Source organism: Zeugodacus cucurbitae, chromosome 2 (assembly GCF_028554725.1).
Source record: "Zeugodacus cucurbitae isolate PBARC_wt_2022May chromosome 2, idZeuCucr1.2, whole genome shotgun sequence".
Classification (NCBI taxonomy): Eukaryota; Metazoa; Arthropoda; class Insecta; order Diptera; family Tephritidae; genus Zeugodacus; species Zeugodacus cucurbitae.
The window spans coordinates 61,267,484-61,284,269 of NC_071667.1; the positions used below are offsets into that span (position 1 = coordinate 61,267,484).

Genomic DNA, 16,786 nt, shown 5'->3' on the forward strand with positions numbered 1-16,786 from the left:
GCACTTAGTTCCCCGCATTTTATTTGGACTTAAGCTTATGGCTCCAATTAAAAAACTAAATTTTCTGGACACTAGAGTTCTCTCACAAGTACTACATTTCGACAAATAACTATTAAAACACTGACACCTTGTACTGGCCCATACCAGAAGTTCATAAAGAGTCAACTCAAATTGTAGAAAAACGCTCAGAGATACATTGCGCACACAAAACACTCAAATCGTTATCTTATCAGTCGACCAAATGTGGACTGTCTATATGCGCTGTCAAGTGAGTAAACAGACGTGAAATCTTACAAAACGCAAGAGCGCCCAAATAAAGGCTAAAGCCTGCCTGTATATAAATACAAAGTTGGCAGTTCACTCAAATCCGATTTCAGTAATGGTTTATAACTCGAGACGAGTAGAAGCACATAACGGTTTCAACGATCACAGAGTGAAGACGTGTTACTAATGATCTAAGTGGTCGCTAGAGAAAGTTTTATAAAATCCCATAAGAATTACAAGATAAATATATACAAAATGTCAGAGACTAAACCCGGACAGTGTGTTTTAACGTTACACTTGTTTTACCGTAATAAACTGAATGTGTTGTTATTTGTACTGTTAGTTTTCCACATAAGTGCCGGTAACGCGACGGAGACCGACACCGCTATCGATCCCGTAAAGCGTATCTCCTTCACAACAGCAGCACCACCACCACCAACGGCCATTGATGTGGACGCTGCAACAAATCACACCAATGATCCGCCTAAAATAAGACGTTCATTGCGGCTGCCGAACACCACATTCCCGCTAAATTATCACCTGCACATCGTAACGCATATACATCGGGAAGTTTTCGAGTTCACGGGCAATGTCACGATGGACATTGAAATACGCCAATCCACCAATGAAATCGTATTGCATGCGAAAAATCTTACCGTTAACGCGATTACGTTGCTCGAACTGCACACACACGAAACGCTGCGTGACCTCACCTACAGTTATGAAAAATATGGCAGCTACTTGATCATACAACCGATTGAAAATTATATCGCCTTCGAAGCGGGTCAACGTTATCGGTTGGAAATTTTATACACAGGCACGATGCGCGCTGACACATTCGGTATCTATTGGATGACCTACAGAGATGAGAAAAATAGCACAGTGTAAGTAGTGGTTTGGTGCGCATTTGAATAGCACGAACGGACAATTGCAAAATGGCGCGAAGGGTTAGGCGGTACACTACACGCCATACATACAAACATACACACATATATACTCGAATGTATTTATATAGTTGGTAACAAACGTAAAAGTTCGTGCGCTCATTAGTGTATTTGTAGTATATGTGTATGTATGCACGCATGTACATATTTGTTTAAATATTGATATGGTCAAATGAAATCAGACTACTTCACTTGAACAATTATCTACCACATAGTATATGTATGTATGTTGCACACATACAAGTAGCGGCAGCTAGACAACGCGTGCTTCGCAACTGTTTTGTTATGGGCGCTTTGTGCTCCGTATGTTTGTTGTCGTCATTGCTACATTTCGCTTTTGCTTTATTATAAAATTAAATAATTTGACAGTCACAAACGCACACACACACACACACATGTACATACATATAAATATGTTTACATAGTATATGTCTCATAGTTCAACGCTTATGGATTGCCCCCAAAACAAGCAAACCCGACTGATAACGTCTATCAATGAATTTGTGTGTGAAATGAAATCGTGCTGATAAGTGTGCATTAAATAAAAACAAAAATTAATAACGAAAAACAACAAAAACAACAAAAATAACAATATTAGTAATAATTGTAGAATTCTAACAACAATTTTGTTACAGTGAAATGAAACTAAAACTAAGCGAGAGTTATTTATGTGTAAACAATGGTGTGCTAAATGAAACGGGAAAATCTAACATATGCGTTTCATGAGTGATTTAATTCGAAAAACGAATATTTAAAATACAAAAAACGCTTATTTGAATTTTATTAAAAATGCATATTTTTGTTATCGACGACGTTGTGTGATTGCAATTATTTTGCGGTTATGTCAATTCAACAAAATAGCTGTAATTAAGGCAGTAGTCTGCATTAGAAGCCGAAAAAAAATCTTTTTTTTTAGCATTTTTTTTTTTTTGTAAACGAAACAGAACGGGTAAACGGAATTTCAAGGCGATAGTGTACTATATTTAAGGCTTAAAAAACAATATTTATTATTAAAAAATATTGGAATTTTTTCAAAGTTGTAAGTATATTTCTGGAGCGCCTGGGGTCTGCACTTGTAAATCGGTGCCGGTGATGGAGGTCGTGCGGTGCAGCTGAAACAGTTGAACCAAATTTTTTTTGAATTTTTATAAGTTTCTTTTCTTTATGAACTAAAAAATACCGAAGAAGTTAATAAATTCCAAATTTTTTCGAAGTTTGAAAAATTTTTAAGAAAAAAATTGACTTTAAGTTGCATAACAAGTAGCTTAAATAATACTTGTGTCCAACTTTTTTAATTCAAATAAAACATAATTTAATACTAAAGCTAGATTACTTTGGTTTTTTGCTATCGCCGGCACCATTTTCTAACACTTGTGAAAATGAAAACTCGAGAAAACGCGCTTTAAAGGTCTGCCTGAGCATTCGCACCTACTCGATGCTCGGCCACTAAAAATGCTCTAGCTTCGAAAATATGTCGAATTGGCCTCTGGAATTTTAAAGACATATTCTTGGATAGTTTTGGAAGAGATTTAAAACAAAACAAAAAAAATCGATTTTTTGAAGCCTGTAACGGATTTCCAAAATCTATCTTTTACGCTGAAACTCTACCCAGAATTCGATCACTGGATTGTCAAATAAAAGTCACACTTTCATGTATAGCCATTAATCTTTATAATCTTTATTTCTACATTCTTATAACTTAAGGGGGTACTCTGGTCTAGACGCATGAATTTTAGGCATTTTTAAACTAAGATAAAAAAATGAAAAACATTTTTACTACCCATTTTTTTATATGTTTTTTATTGACATTTTAATAATATAAAAAAAAATTGCAAGAAAAAAAACCAAAATTCGTCGAGATACGGGCCGGTGGAGTGGGGGCTTCAAAAAAACGGTGCTTCCTGATTGACGTGATTTCAACCCTTGTAGAGATCTAGATTCAAGAAGATTCTTCATTGATAAGAATGTCATTATCGGGTTGACCATTTTCGAAAAAAATAACAAAATGGCGTCGACTTGAAAATTTTTTTTACCCGATTTTTCACCTTTTCGATTTTTTTTAAAAATATTTCAAATCAAAATCCAAGGCAGACACGATAGAGCATTGTATAAGGAAGATATATCCAAATTTCATTTCAGTAATCGGTTCAGTAGAACTTGAGATATCATGTTAACCACCTCAAAAAAAGTAGTATCGAGAAAAACGCGTTTTAAGTTTAGGAGACCGCTCGGCCCGCTCGTACGCCACGTCACAAAATCGGCAGTATCTCCGAAAATAAGTCGAATTTTTAAAAATCCTTCCAAGGTCATATTTTTGAAAGTCTAAACTTCCAAAATATGCAAAATAAAAATCGATTTTTTCAATATCCTAGACCAGAATACCCCTTAATACTCTACTTTACAACTCTAACTTATAATTTGTTTACACTTTACTCGACAACTCTCCCCTTAGAATTGTCCTTACTCGACAACTCTTTTATTAGAACTGTGTCTTGCTGCCAATTCGGCAACCCTTATATAGTCGATTGTTGGCAATACATCGCCACTCGAACATTCTGGCAATTACGGATATCGATGTCTGGATAAATCTAGCAAGTTACCGATTTGGATTGTCTATTCTAGTTTGTTCAATCTCGTTACAATATTGTACCTTCGATGTAATAAGAAGTTAGATGGGTTTCAGAGACTAAAAACAAGGGTATTTTTACGAATTTTTTTAAATATATGCAATTAAATATTTCATTTAAACAATTCAGCGTATCAAAGATACATATTTAAACAGTATATTACGAAATGTTTATTTAAAAATTCCGAAAAATCAGCCGTTGGCACTTCATGTTCCATGAGGTGTCCAAAAAAAAAGGTTTTGCGGTGGACATCATATCTCATGATTGGTTCACCTAAAAGCAATAGGCCAAAAATCTTTCGATATTTTTAGGTCTACAACTTTGCTTCCGCCATATTTTTTTGTAAATTTAATTTTTTTTATATAAAAACGGTTACAAATGTCGATGAGCCTCAGCCGCACTTTTCTTAGAATTAAAAAATAAAAGCAAAATTTCCCGAGAAATGTCGAGAATTCGGCTCAAAAAGTGACATTTTCAGTTGAGAATAAGTATGGGATGCAAACAGATCTCTACAAATATTTTGTTGGGTTAATGTTGACACAAATGTCCAAGATCGATATAAAAAAAATCGATTTAATCGGCCAGTGCTTGACCCTAGAGACATTTATTGGAAAACGGCGGAAGAAAAGTAATACATAGATAGATCTAGTTAAGAACGAAAGAAAACAGTAAATATTGAAATTTGAATTTTTGACCGAGAATCAAACAAAAAAACTCACTTTTTTGGTCAATTTTTGGCCATATATATTGGCTCGAAAAATAGTTGTAATTCATATATACAAAATCGTTCGTTCATTAACTAGTTAATGTTATTCCAAAGATTTTTCTTTTTCAGATATCGTCCACCGACTTGAAAAATTGAGTTTTGAGATAAATACGTTTAAAGTTTTACATTCGTACCGACGTCGCCTGATGGACGGAACAGACCAAAGGGCATATATGTATAATATTTTAAAGACAATACAATGTTTTTTCTAATTTTTAAATATTGAAACCCAGCGTCAGTCAAAGACGCGAAAAATGAGAATTCACAGTATTTTTTTTTTTGCTATTAAATCATGTTATTTTCCAAAAATAATAATATAGCATTATTACACAATGTTTTGACTTGAAGTCACGAAAATTTGAAAAAAAATTATAATTTCCAAAGTTTTAGCTATTTGTGTTGACCTAGTTCCAAAAAAAAAGTTATTGCGTTGACAATCATAAGTCCTGGGAGACACATCTCAAATCAATCGGATAGGAAAAAATTGTTTTTTAAATGGATAATTTTGGGCCCAATCGAAGCTTTTTGTTTTTTTTACAAAAATTAACAAAATGGCTGCCTCAGTAAATTTTTTTCTAGATTTTCGTGAAAATATAAACAAACGAAATATAAACAAAAAATTGATTTTTTAAAAATCCTGACTAACCTTAACCGCTTAATCGCTTTTACTTTTTTAATGCCAGAAGCTGTAGAGTTTTCTAAAAGTCTATGAAAGAATATGAAGAGTAAATCGCAAGAGAACTCGGGCTTCGACGTGACCTCCCATAAATGTAAGAGTTCTAACCGTGCACTATACAATTGACATACATACAATGCGATGTGTACAAAAATCTTGCCAAATACAAGCTATCAAATTTCTTTGGTAATAGACGTGGCAGAATTAGATCAACATTTTCTACATGTTTGTCTCGCCTTGAACCATTCAGTTAAACTAGCTTTAATCTAAAAGAATCACATATGCAGATTTGTGAGAGGTTCAAAGCTCTCAGGTATATAATCGATATATTGGCATAATCGAGTAGATAGAGAACAGGCCGACGATATTCAAATTGAACATCTATCGAGTAGAAACAACCTTCTACGACATACATACACAAATTGTAGCCAAGCGACTCCTTATCACTTCTTTTACTACTCATAAATCACAACTTCCTGTAAAATGTTGCTAAATTTCGACAGCGGTAATTCCATTTTCGATAACTAAACACAAATATGTACCTAAACCGGGTTTCGACAGTTTATTGTTTTTTCTTTTTAATCTTTTTTTTTATTTTTTATATTTTCTACTTAATATTATTTTTTCGCTGATAAGTTAGGAATCTTAATCAATACTAATTAGCGGGAATTTTATGTTGACTACAAATTTAATAAATTCTACCGAAAAACACCCGATAACCAGAGGGACCACCAACACGCTTGCAACGCGACCACCTACAAATAGTCAGACACTAAACAGAGAAACTAATCACTCTTCTCTCCATCTTGTTTTCTTTTCAATTTAAATACAAAACTACACACACAGTTATGTGACGGCGACGCAATTTGAGCCGACTAGCGCACGTTTGGCCTTCCCTTGTTACGATGAGCCATCATTCAAAGCGAACTTCACAATAAGCCTCACGCACAGCAACCGTTACACGGCCATCTCGAATATGATGGTGCGTCAAATTGAGCCGAGCATTGACGCAAATGCTGCACACGGTGACAAGTAAGTACCCTATAGACACAATTGGACACACTCATACACATATTTATCTGCGTGTTATTGGCCTGTGGAAGCCAATTAATAAACCGCAAATTTACACGCATTCAACAACTGCTCATCAGTTTAGCCGATCCGTCAAGCCATTCATTCACATAAGCCACACATACATATATATACACATGTATGTACTTTCACATTTCACTAACATTACCCTGTTGCCTATTTTGTCCGCAGCAGCATTGACACTACAATGGTGACAACCACATTCCACACCACTCCACCAATTTCCACTTACCTGGTCGCATTTGTCATCTCCGATTTCGTGTATATTTCGGAGGAATATCGCGGCGTACAGCAGCGCATCTTCACCTCGCCATTAATCGCTGATAAGGGTCGTGATGCTTTGAAGAATTCCGTACGTACGGTGGCCATGTTGGAGGATTTTTTTGGTATCGATTATCCGTTGGCGAAATTGGATCATGTGGCGCTCAAGGATAACTACGGTTCGGCAATGGAAAACTGGGGTTTAATTACCTACAAGGAGGGCAATCTAGTGCAGCGTGAAAACGCGGATAAGCTTAAGAAGTTGAAGGATGTCCTCGTGCAGAATCACGAAATCGCACATCAATGGTTCGGCAATCTGGTATCACCGCAATGGTGGTCATACGCATGGCTGAATGAGGGTTTTGCCACATATTTTGGTTATTTGGTAACCGATTTGGTGAGTGCGCTATTTTATTTATTGTGTTGTTCGGGAAATATAATTGCATCCATATATTTTTTTATTTTATATGTCTTTAGCTTTATCCAGAGTATAAAACCATGGACTACTTTTTGACCGATATTGCTGAGCGCGCCTACAGTTACAACTATATGACCGTACGTCCGATGACTTACTATGTGGAAAATGAAACCTCCATTATGTCCGTATTTGACATCATATCCTATCAAAGAGGTGAGTTCCTTTGATCAATTGAAGTATTTTGTTGAGCTTTGAACTAAGTTTTAATTTTGTCCGACAAAAAACTTGAAAAAAAGCATAAAGATACAAGCATTCCCTCAGCTATACTGTATTTAGTAAAAATTTTATAGAACCTCGGGTTTGAGTTTACTTAAAAAACTGTACGTTGAACGTTAAGGGTTAGTTTCTTAATATAAGAACTTTTAGTAGAACTTTGTGCTGTCTTAAAACACCCTTTCTCTTTGTTCAACCACTGAGAGCATAATGAATGAATTGCCAGAGCCTTATTTTTATTAATCTACCAAAGGATATTACTGTTGTTGCGACGACAGAAAACATTCCGCGAAGAATCTGGAGCACGCTGCCGAGTTGACAGTTAATGGCCGAATGAAAATCCGCGTTAGTGCCGTTTACATAGCCCGGTCGGTAGTGAGAACGAAAACAAGTTATAAATTAGACCCACCCTCAATTATAGCAGATCTACACATAATGAAATATTACACCGTAATTATAAAGACCAACAAGTCGGAAACACCACGTTTCAAGGCCACACTACTATTAGAAAGTTCATCCTTCTTATTTCTGTCTTCATTCCGAAGAGCTTTTCGATCTTTTGATGCTATGAGTGGTAATCAAGCTCTGCTCAATCTTACAAATGTAAACTCCAAAACAAAGATTAAATCAGATTGTTAATAATTTGTCACATTTATTACTATACTTTCAGCCGCTTGTGTGATCAAAATGTTCCATCACGCTTTCAATCAGAAAACTTTCGTAAATGGCATCAGTCAGTATTTGCGCAAATAGTAAGTACTACTTCAGTAAATAGACTTTGCACATTTACCTTATAAGAACTGGTCAATAACATTTAATATGAAGAATTTTTCTCCTCTCTCTCTCTCTCTCTCTCTCAAGTCAGTATAGTGTGGCGAACGAGCTGAATCTTTTCGATGCTGTACAAACAGCCGTTGCTGCGGATCCCACATTCAGTGAGCAGAGCTGGAGTCAAGATGGCGTACGCGACATTATGCTCTCATGGACGCATAGCGAGTGGATACCGATCGTGAGCATAGCACGCGATTATGTAAGCAATACCATAACAATAAAGCAACGTTCAAAAAATAAAAACTCGCGTGAACACTGGTGGATACCGTTGAATTTCGCAAGCGCTTCGGCAGCCGATTTCGAGAATACACACGTCGATTACTTTATGCCACCACTGGAGGAGGTAACCTTGAATGCCAGCCAATTGGGTATTGAATTGCGCGTCGACGATTGGCTCATCGTGAACAAACAGCAGACCGGCTTCTATCATGTACTCTACAATGATGCGAACCTCTGGTTAATTGCTAAGCAATTGCAAGACAATCACACGGTCATACATGCATTGAATCGGGCAGCCATCTTTCAAGATCTCGGACCGCTAATTGAGAACAATGAAATACAATCGGTGGATGTGATATTTGAATTGTTAAAATATCTAGAATATGAGGACAATCTCATGCCATGGAATCAAGTGGCAGACACAATTGCCTTTCTGGGCAAGAATCTCTATGACACGCCCTCGTTTAAATTGTACACGCACTTCATGCGGCAACTCATTAGACCAATGTATCGACGCCTCTATGAAATGCCATTGCTTAAGAATCTCACATGCACCGAATCGTTGGCTAGACAAAAGATTATGGAAATGGCTTGTATGGTCGATCTGCAGGAGTGTCTGGACTACACCCACAATTTGGCGCACAAATATATTTTCGATAATGTAACATTCGGTAACGACATGAACTACTATGCCATGTATGAGACCATTCTCTGTTTGGGCGTTAAGTATCTGAGCGATGAGGAGTTCAACGCCATACTTAATATATTCGCTGAAAGGCAACGCGATACACTGTGGAATGATGATCTGATTTACTCACTGCGTTGCACACAGAGTAAAACGCACCTGCAGCAGTATCTCAATCTCTTGTTGGGTGAGAACTCGACCAAAAGCATTATGAACGACAACGAGTCCATAATGTACTTATTCTATTTGTTCATGAGTAATCCTGCCGCACGTCCTGTAATGTGGCAATTCTTTGACAGCAATTATCGTATGCTGTGTCGTTCGGAATTGTTCGTCGAGAACTTTAACCGTATTGCGGAATACACAAAGCGTTCACATCACGACGAGGTAAATAATTCAGCTGATATTATATTGACATCGTATACTATATATTGCTATTATCTTCTCTTTGCAGTTCCACGCTTTGCGCGATAAGATTGCCGTTGAGCTGGCGAAGGTAGGCCGCGAAAAATCGCTTATTGCACCGAATTCACCGCGTATCGGTAGAAAGGTTAGAATCAGTGAAACCTTCCTGGAGAAATTCTCTACTCAAATTCACGATTGGCTTAGACGACATCAGCAAGCCACCTATGCGGCATCTTTGGGTGCGCGCAGCAGTGCCACACAGATTGGAAATCTGTTTCGCGTGGCGGGGAAGTTCCTACGTAAAGTACTCATCAAGAAGGGCTGATGAGTGATTTAGTTTACTTTTAACTTCTTTTATAAAGAATGAATAAAAAATTATTAAAATTTTATTTAAAAAAATAATATTATAAAGATTTTCTTAATTCGATTAATTGATCCGAAGCAAGTAAGACAGAACTGTATTCTGTTGAAGTCGAAGAATATTTATTTGTTCCACATTTGGAATTAAAAAAGTACCGAAGAAATTTATAAATGATATTTATAAGCGATTTTGAAAAACTAGAGCCTACTTCCTGCTCGGAAGTTTGTAATCCCCGATGCTGTTATCTTTTAAATGATAAAAGTTTCATTCAACTCTGATATCTGCCACAAATAGGTTGATCTAATGGACTGATTCGTATTGCCAAGACGGCTTAGTCAACAAGTACTAGGAACTGAGTCTCAAAGAGACATGATATTTTAAAATATATAGTTCTAATATTAGGTCTACAACTTTGCTTCCGCCGTTTTTTGTAATTTTTTTTTTGTATAAAAACGGTTACAAATGTCGATGAGCCTCAGCCGCACTTTTCTTGGAATTAAAAAAAAAAGCCAAATTTCCCACAAATGTCGAGAATTCGGCTCAAAAAGTGACATTTTCGGTTGAGAATAAGTTTGGGATGCAAAGAGATCTCTACACATATTTTGTTGGGTTAATGTTGACACAAATGTCCAAGATCGATATAAAACGATTTAATCGACCAGTGCTTGACCCTTGAGACATCTATTGGAAAACGGCGGAAGCAAAGTTGTAGACCTAATGTAAAAATGTTCAAATCCAACCTAGACTTTAACAAAACTACTTTTAATACTGCTCATAAATACAATTAGAATATACCGTAAACAGTAAGATTAAGAAAAAAGCTCATTCACTCTACTCGTACGCGGGATATATGTATAAGTACATGGAAGCCACTATAATCTTCTTGACATGAAAAAGCATTGTTATAAATGTTGCTCTAACAACAAATACTCTTCTTTATAGCGAAAAAAGCTTTGGAAGTTGTATAAATCAAAGCTTTTTAACATTAATCTTCTTGACATGAAAAAGCATTGTTATAAATGTTGCTCTAACAACAAATACTCTTCTTTATAGCGAAAAAAGCTTTGGAAGTTGTATAAATCAAAGCTTTTTAACATTTGCAACGACGCACACCACAACTTAGTTGCGGCAAGAAAAAGCTCGCAACATAATATTTCTGAAATCGATAAAGTTCAGAGAGAAATATATATATACATATGTATATAAAGTTGCTCCGAACAGGGTACCGTGAAATAGAATGAAACTTAGTCAACACAAGAAAAAGCTCTCATTTGAACTTTTCACCAAAAGCTGAAATTCAGGTGTTTTTTTTTTACTCAAATAAGTCATTCTAATAGCGTTTTTAGACAACCAAATAAATTGATTGTATGGTAAATCGATCTTAATAAGCATTTTAATCGAGCAGAGGCCGGTTAATTGATCAATTAGCTCCTGTCTAATAACGCTATAACGCAACCTCGAATACTTTAATACCATTAGAAAGAATTGTTCCTCCTTAAAAAAATAAAAAACAATTAGCACAATCGAAAAATATAATATCGACATGACAGCTGGATCTTCATAAAGGCAACCGACCTGGATTTATATGCGTGTACATCCAAGCTCTCCATATATCAGGTTGACAAATACGAGTCATCAACGAAGTGTGTGGTCTGGCGGTGTCCTGGTGGAACTAATGGGAGCAGCTCATAGTGGATGATCCCCTTCTAATCCCATAAAACACACAGCAAAACCTTCCTGGCCGTCAATCCCGGCTTGGCCATTGTTTGGGACGATTCACCGGCCTACGACCACGACGGTTCTCGCTTGATTGATTCATTTTTCTTCGAATTTCGGCGTTAGTGAACTGTATCTGTATAGTATTGCCAGACACGAGCTCTGTAGCACTTTATACAACACCAAGAAAGGGAGATATTTGACAACCTAATACATAGACATATCCATAAATTATGGATTATGGTTCTATTTTGTAATTTTAGTTAATCATTATTAAGTAGAGTCATTACATAGACCCATTCGTTGACTACAACAAATAATTGATGTTATAATGAACACTTCAATGTCTTATCTAAGCTTCTTATTAATTTATTGAGCATTTATTATGTTGTTCAAGTGGACTAACTACTGCTCACATGATGCAAGTGTACCTTCTCTTTTCCCAACTCTATATTAATTTTTCACCAGATTTTTACTTACATACCTGTTTTATGGCAAAATAAAGTAGAAAAAAGCACTGATTTTTCAATATCGATTGTTTTGAAAATATCCATTTTATATTCGAAACAAGCGATGTTCATTATATGATTATATATGGCTGGTATACTAGCCATGGCTGGTATTACTAGTCATTAACAACAAAGTTTCCTTAAGATTAATCACAAATGTGCCGATATATGTATATATAGAGTGTGTTTTATCGGAAGAATGGAGATCCTACTTAGATTTATAGAGGATTGGTAGTCTCTATGTGTCTATGTGGCTAAAAAAAAACGTTTCGAGACCGTTATTAATTATTCAGCTATCTTTAGTAAAGACCTAGAAGCTGAAGGGATAAAAAATTTATTCTGTGAAAAAAATCTTCCAAAAGAACTCTGCTGCCTAAAACGCGGCAGGGAAGCCACTAATAAGAGGCTGCTGTGGAGAAAAATTTACTAAGAAATGTTCCGATTTATAGAAACCAAACGAAGGTTAGTAGCATTCTACTATAGAATATAGACGCTCAATCCTTATCAATGAACCTATTAATTCTTACAATAACATTTTTTATCTCTGAAATCGTGTGGGTATACACTTATAATCGAATAAAATCGAGACTGGCAATAAAAATTAGTTTATAAGCGCACTGTACGTGACGATTAACTGAAGGAAAACGATTAGATATCTTCCATTATTGTGGTAATACACGCAGACGAAACCTATGTAGTTACTTGATAAAGAAATCTATATAGAATGATATATACGTATAAATATGTAAAGACATTCCTACGAAACTTGAATGGAATGAGTATCTTATATCCATAGATTGGTTATCATTGCTTCTTGACGGTAAATATTGGCATCTTATCGGCATTTATGATACGATATACTGTTATACTCTAATTAGATATGAAATACTAGATTTTTTACTGGAGGGTACTCGGGTTTTTGGCACATATATACAATTTTTAAACGACTCAGGATTTTACAATTTAAACTCCCTATTTGTTGACATAGTTCAGCGAATAAAAGACAGCGGCTACGATGGCTAGGTCATGTTGTACGGATGGAAGAAAACACTCCAGCTCTGAAAGTGTTCGATGCAGTACCCGCTGGAGGAAGCCGCGGAAGAGGACGACCTCCACTCCGGTGGAAAGACCAATTGCAAAGTGACCTGGCTTCACTTGATGTTTCCAGTTGGCGCCAAAAAGCAAAGAGGAGAAACGAGTGGCGCGCTCTGGTGGATTCGGCTATAATCGCTAAAGCGGTTCCAACGCAACGCACACGTCAACAAACACAAGGAAGGTTCGACATCGAGAAGCTGCAATCACAACCGACAGCCGAACGATTTTCTACTCGACTTGCACTCCTGCTCTCTGAGAGCACTCATCAGCATCTCGGTATAAGGGAGCTGTGGGACGGCATATCAAACTCCTTACGTACAGCTGCAACCGAAACCATTGGCTTTCGGAAAAGCCAAAAAAACAGCTGGTATGATGAGGATTGTCGTCTCGCAGTGGAGAGAAAACAGACTGCCTACCTCGCAATGTTGCGATCGACCGCAACACGAGCGGGATGGGAAAGATACCGAGAGCTGAAGAGGGAAGCGAGACGCATTTGCAGAAAAAGAAAGAAAGAGGCAGAAATGCGTGAGTATGAAAAGCTTGACAAGCTGGCCGACTGGGGTAATGCTCGAAAATTTTACGAAAAGATCCGGCGACTAACTGAAGGTTTCAAGACCGGAGCACACTCCTGTAGGACCCCCAGCGGTGATCTAGTGGTTGATGACCAGAGTATACTGTGTTTGTGGAGGGAACACTTCTCCAGCCTGCTGAATGGCAGTGAAAGTACAACACCAGGAGATGGCGAACCCGATTCCCCAATCGACGACGATGGAACAGATGTTCCATTGCCCGACCGTGAAGAAATTAGAATAGCAATTACCCGCTTGAAGAACAACAAGGCGGCGGGGGCCGATGGATTGCCGGCCGAGCTATTCAAATACGGCGGCGAAGAGCTGATAAGGTGCATGCATCAGCTTCTTTGCGAAATATGGTCGGAAGAAAGCATGCCCGACGATTGGAATCTCAGTGTACTCTGCCCAATCCACAAAAAGGGAGACCCCACAATCTGCGCCAACTATCGTGGGATAAGCCTCCTTAACATCGCTTATAAGGTTCTATCGAGCGTACTGTGTGAAAGACTAAAGCCCACCGTCAACAAACTGATTGGACCTTATCAGTGTGGCTTTAGACCTGGAAAATCAACAACTGACCAGATATTCACCATGCGCCAAATCTTGGAGAAGACCCGTGAAAAAAGGATCGACACACACCATCTATTTGTCGACTTTAAAGCTGCTTTCGACAGCACGAAAAGGAGCTGCCTTTATGCCGCGATGTCTGAATTTGGTATCCCCGCAAAACTAATACGGCTGTGTAAGTTGACGTTGAGCAACACCAAAAGCTCCGTCAGGATCGGGAAGGACCTCTCCGAGCCGTTCGATACCAAACGAGGTTTCAGACAAGGTGACTCGCTATCGTGCGACTTCTTTAACTTGATGCTGGAGAAAATTATAAGAGCTGCAGAGCTAAATAGAGATGGTACAATCTTCTACAATAGTGTACAGCTCCTGGCGTTCGCCGATGATATTGATATCATCGGAAACAACACCCGCGCCGTTAGTTCTGCTTTTTCCCGCCTGGATAAGGAAGCGAAGCGAATGGGTCTGGTGGTGAACGAGGACAAGACGAAATATCTCCTGTCATCAAACAAACAGTCAGCGCATTCGCGTCTTGGCTCCCACGTCACTGTTGACAGTCATAACTTTGAAGTTGTAGATAATTTCGTATACCTAGGAACCAACATTAACACCGATAATAATGTCAGCCTTGAAATCCAACGCAGAATCACTCTTGCCAACAGGTGCTACTATGGACTGAGTAGGCAATTGAAAAGTAAAGTCCTCTCTCGACGAACAAAAACTAAACTCTACAAGTCCCTCATCATTCCCGTCCTACTTTATGGTGCAGAAGCGTGGACGGTGTCAACATCCGATGAGACGGCACTAGGAGTTTTCGAGAGAAAGGTTTTGCGGAAGATTTACGGTCCCTTAAACATTGGCAACGGCGAATACCGCAGAAGATGGAATGATGAGCTGTATGTGTTGTTCGACGACATAGACATAGTCCAGCGAATAAAAAAAACAGCGGCTACGCTGGCTGGGTCATGTTGTTCGAATGGATGAAAGTGCCCCAGCTCTGAAAGTTTTCGATGCAGTACCCGCTGGTGGAAGCCGAGGAAGAGGGAGACCTCCACTCCGGTGGAAGGACCAGGTGGAGAAGGACCTGTCTTCACTTGGTATTACCAATTGGCGCCAAACCGCCAAAAGGAGAGATGCGTGGCGCACTGTTGTGGACTCGGCTATAACCGCGTAAGCGGTTTCTACGTCAGTTAAGAAGAAGAAGAAGGTTCCAACGCAAATGTATATTTATATATGTTCAAATACAATTTTCTCAGGTTTAAGACAAATTTTAGAAAAAAAAAATATCACGAATACACAACTTGTTTATTTTAAACCTCACTCTACTCTAGACCTCACTATATAAACTCGAAGAAAGACAGACCGAGAGAGTGCACAAAATATATGATATATTTTATATTTCAACGAAATCAGAAGTTAGATTCAATCGTCGCATTGACCAGCAGATGTTGCCTATAGTTATCGCCTCTCGGCAAGCAACAGCAAATCACCCCGAGTTCAGTATTCTCCCGATTTTTTCGCATTTAATCGAGACATACACCAAAAACAGAAGGGGAAGCTCGATCGAACATCTCGCAAAGGTGATACAAGAACTTTAAGAGTTTGAGAAAAAAATTGCATTCCATTTTCGACCTGCGACCTAACCAAGTATATCCCAATTTTATGAACCACAAATATAATAATATGTATATATATAAGTAATCACTTCAAATCGATCCCTCCTTTAACTAACTAGATCCGCTAGTGTTTGCACTTTAATCATAACTTTATAGGCCACTAAAACGCAATAAAGATAGAAAATACAAGTTTAAAGTTAGGCACCGCTCCGCGAATATCAAATGCAGTTTAATCCATCATATAACCAATTTAGACCAATATTACTGATAGCTAATCAAATTTTTTGTCGATATACAATTGCCGCACGCAAAACCTTTAAAATACAGCTGGATCAAGTGTGCAACGAGTATTTAATTTCTTGAACTACGGCCGTTTGGTTCACGAAATGATTCGCGGCAAATTGAAAACAAACGTTGTCCTTTTGGCTACGCTGGCCATTATCGTTTCGGGATTGACGATAACCGAAGCGGGATTAAGATCTCTGCCGCCTGAGGACGAAGAACGGGCTAGCTCACGTATCGCGGAAAAGGAAGCAGGTATCAATTATGATACACGCGCTGATCTTAACTATCGTTTACCGAACAATACCGAACCCATACACTACGACATCGAATTGACAACGAATGTGCATAACGGTACAAAAGATTTCACTGGCAAGGTAAAAATTTTAATCACCGCAATCGAGGATACGAGGAATATCGTGGTGCATGCGCGCCAACTAGATGGCTTCCAAGCCACCATAAGAAATGCCAGTGGCATTGAATATGCATTGCAGGCTTCCTACGAGGCCGAACGCGAATTTCTCAACTTGACGCCACTACAGGCCAACGTACATCTCAACAGAGGCACCAACTGGACCTTGACCATTGCCTATAAAGGTGTACTGCG

General features: G+C 38.0%; 1 protein-coding gene across 2 annotated transcripts; it reads left to right on the forward strand.

The window, feature by feature from the left end:
• The first annotated feature begins 145 nt into the window (after window positions 1-145).
• LOC105216756 (aminopeptidase N) lies at window positions 146-9,860 on the forward strand. Of its 2 annotated transcripts, none has more exons than XM_029043178.2 (7): window positions 146-1,148; window positions 6,124-6,309; window positions 6,544-7,027; window positions 7,108-7,261; window positions 7,992-8,073; window positions 8,183-9,443; window positions 9,511-9,860. In XM_029043178.2, the coding sequence occupies exons 1-7, from the start codon at window positions 520-522 to the stop codon at window positions 9,784-9,786; spliced, it is 3,072 nt and encodes a 1,023-aa protein (XP_028899011.2). In that variant the 5' UTR covers window positions 146-519; the 3' UTR covers window positions 9,787-9,860. The 2 variants fall into 2 exon arrangements, with proteins under 2 accessions (XP_028899011.2, XP_011189695.2); XM_011191393.3 differs by having other exon boundaries at window positions 340-1,148; window positions 6,541-7,027.
• Window positions 9,861-16,786: the final 6,926 nt, after the last annotated feature.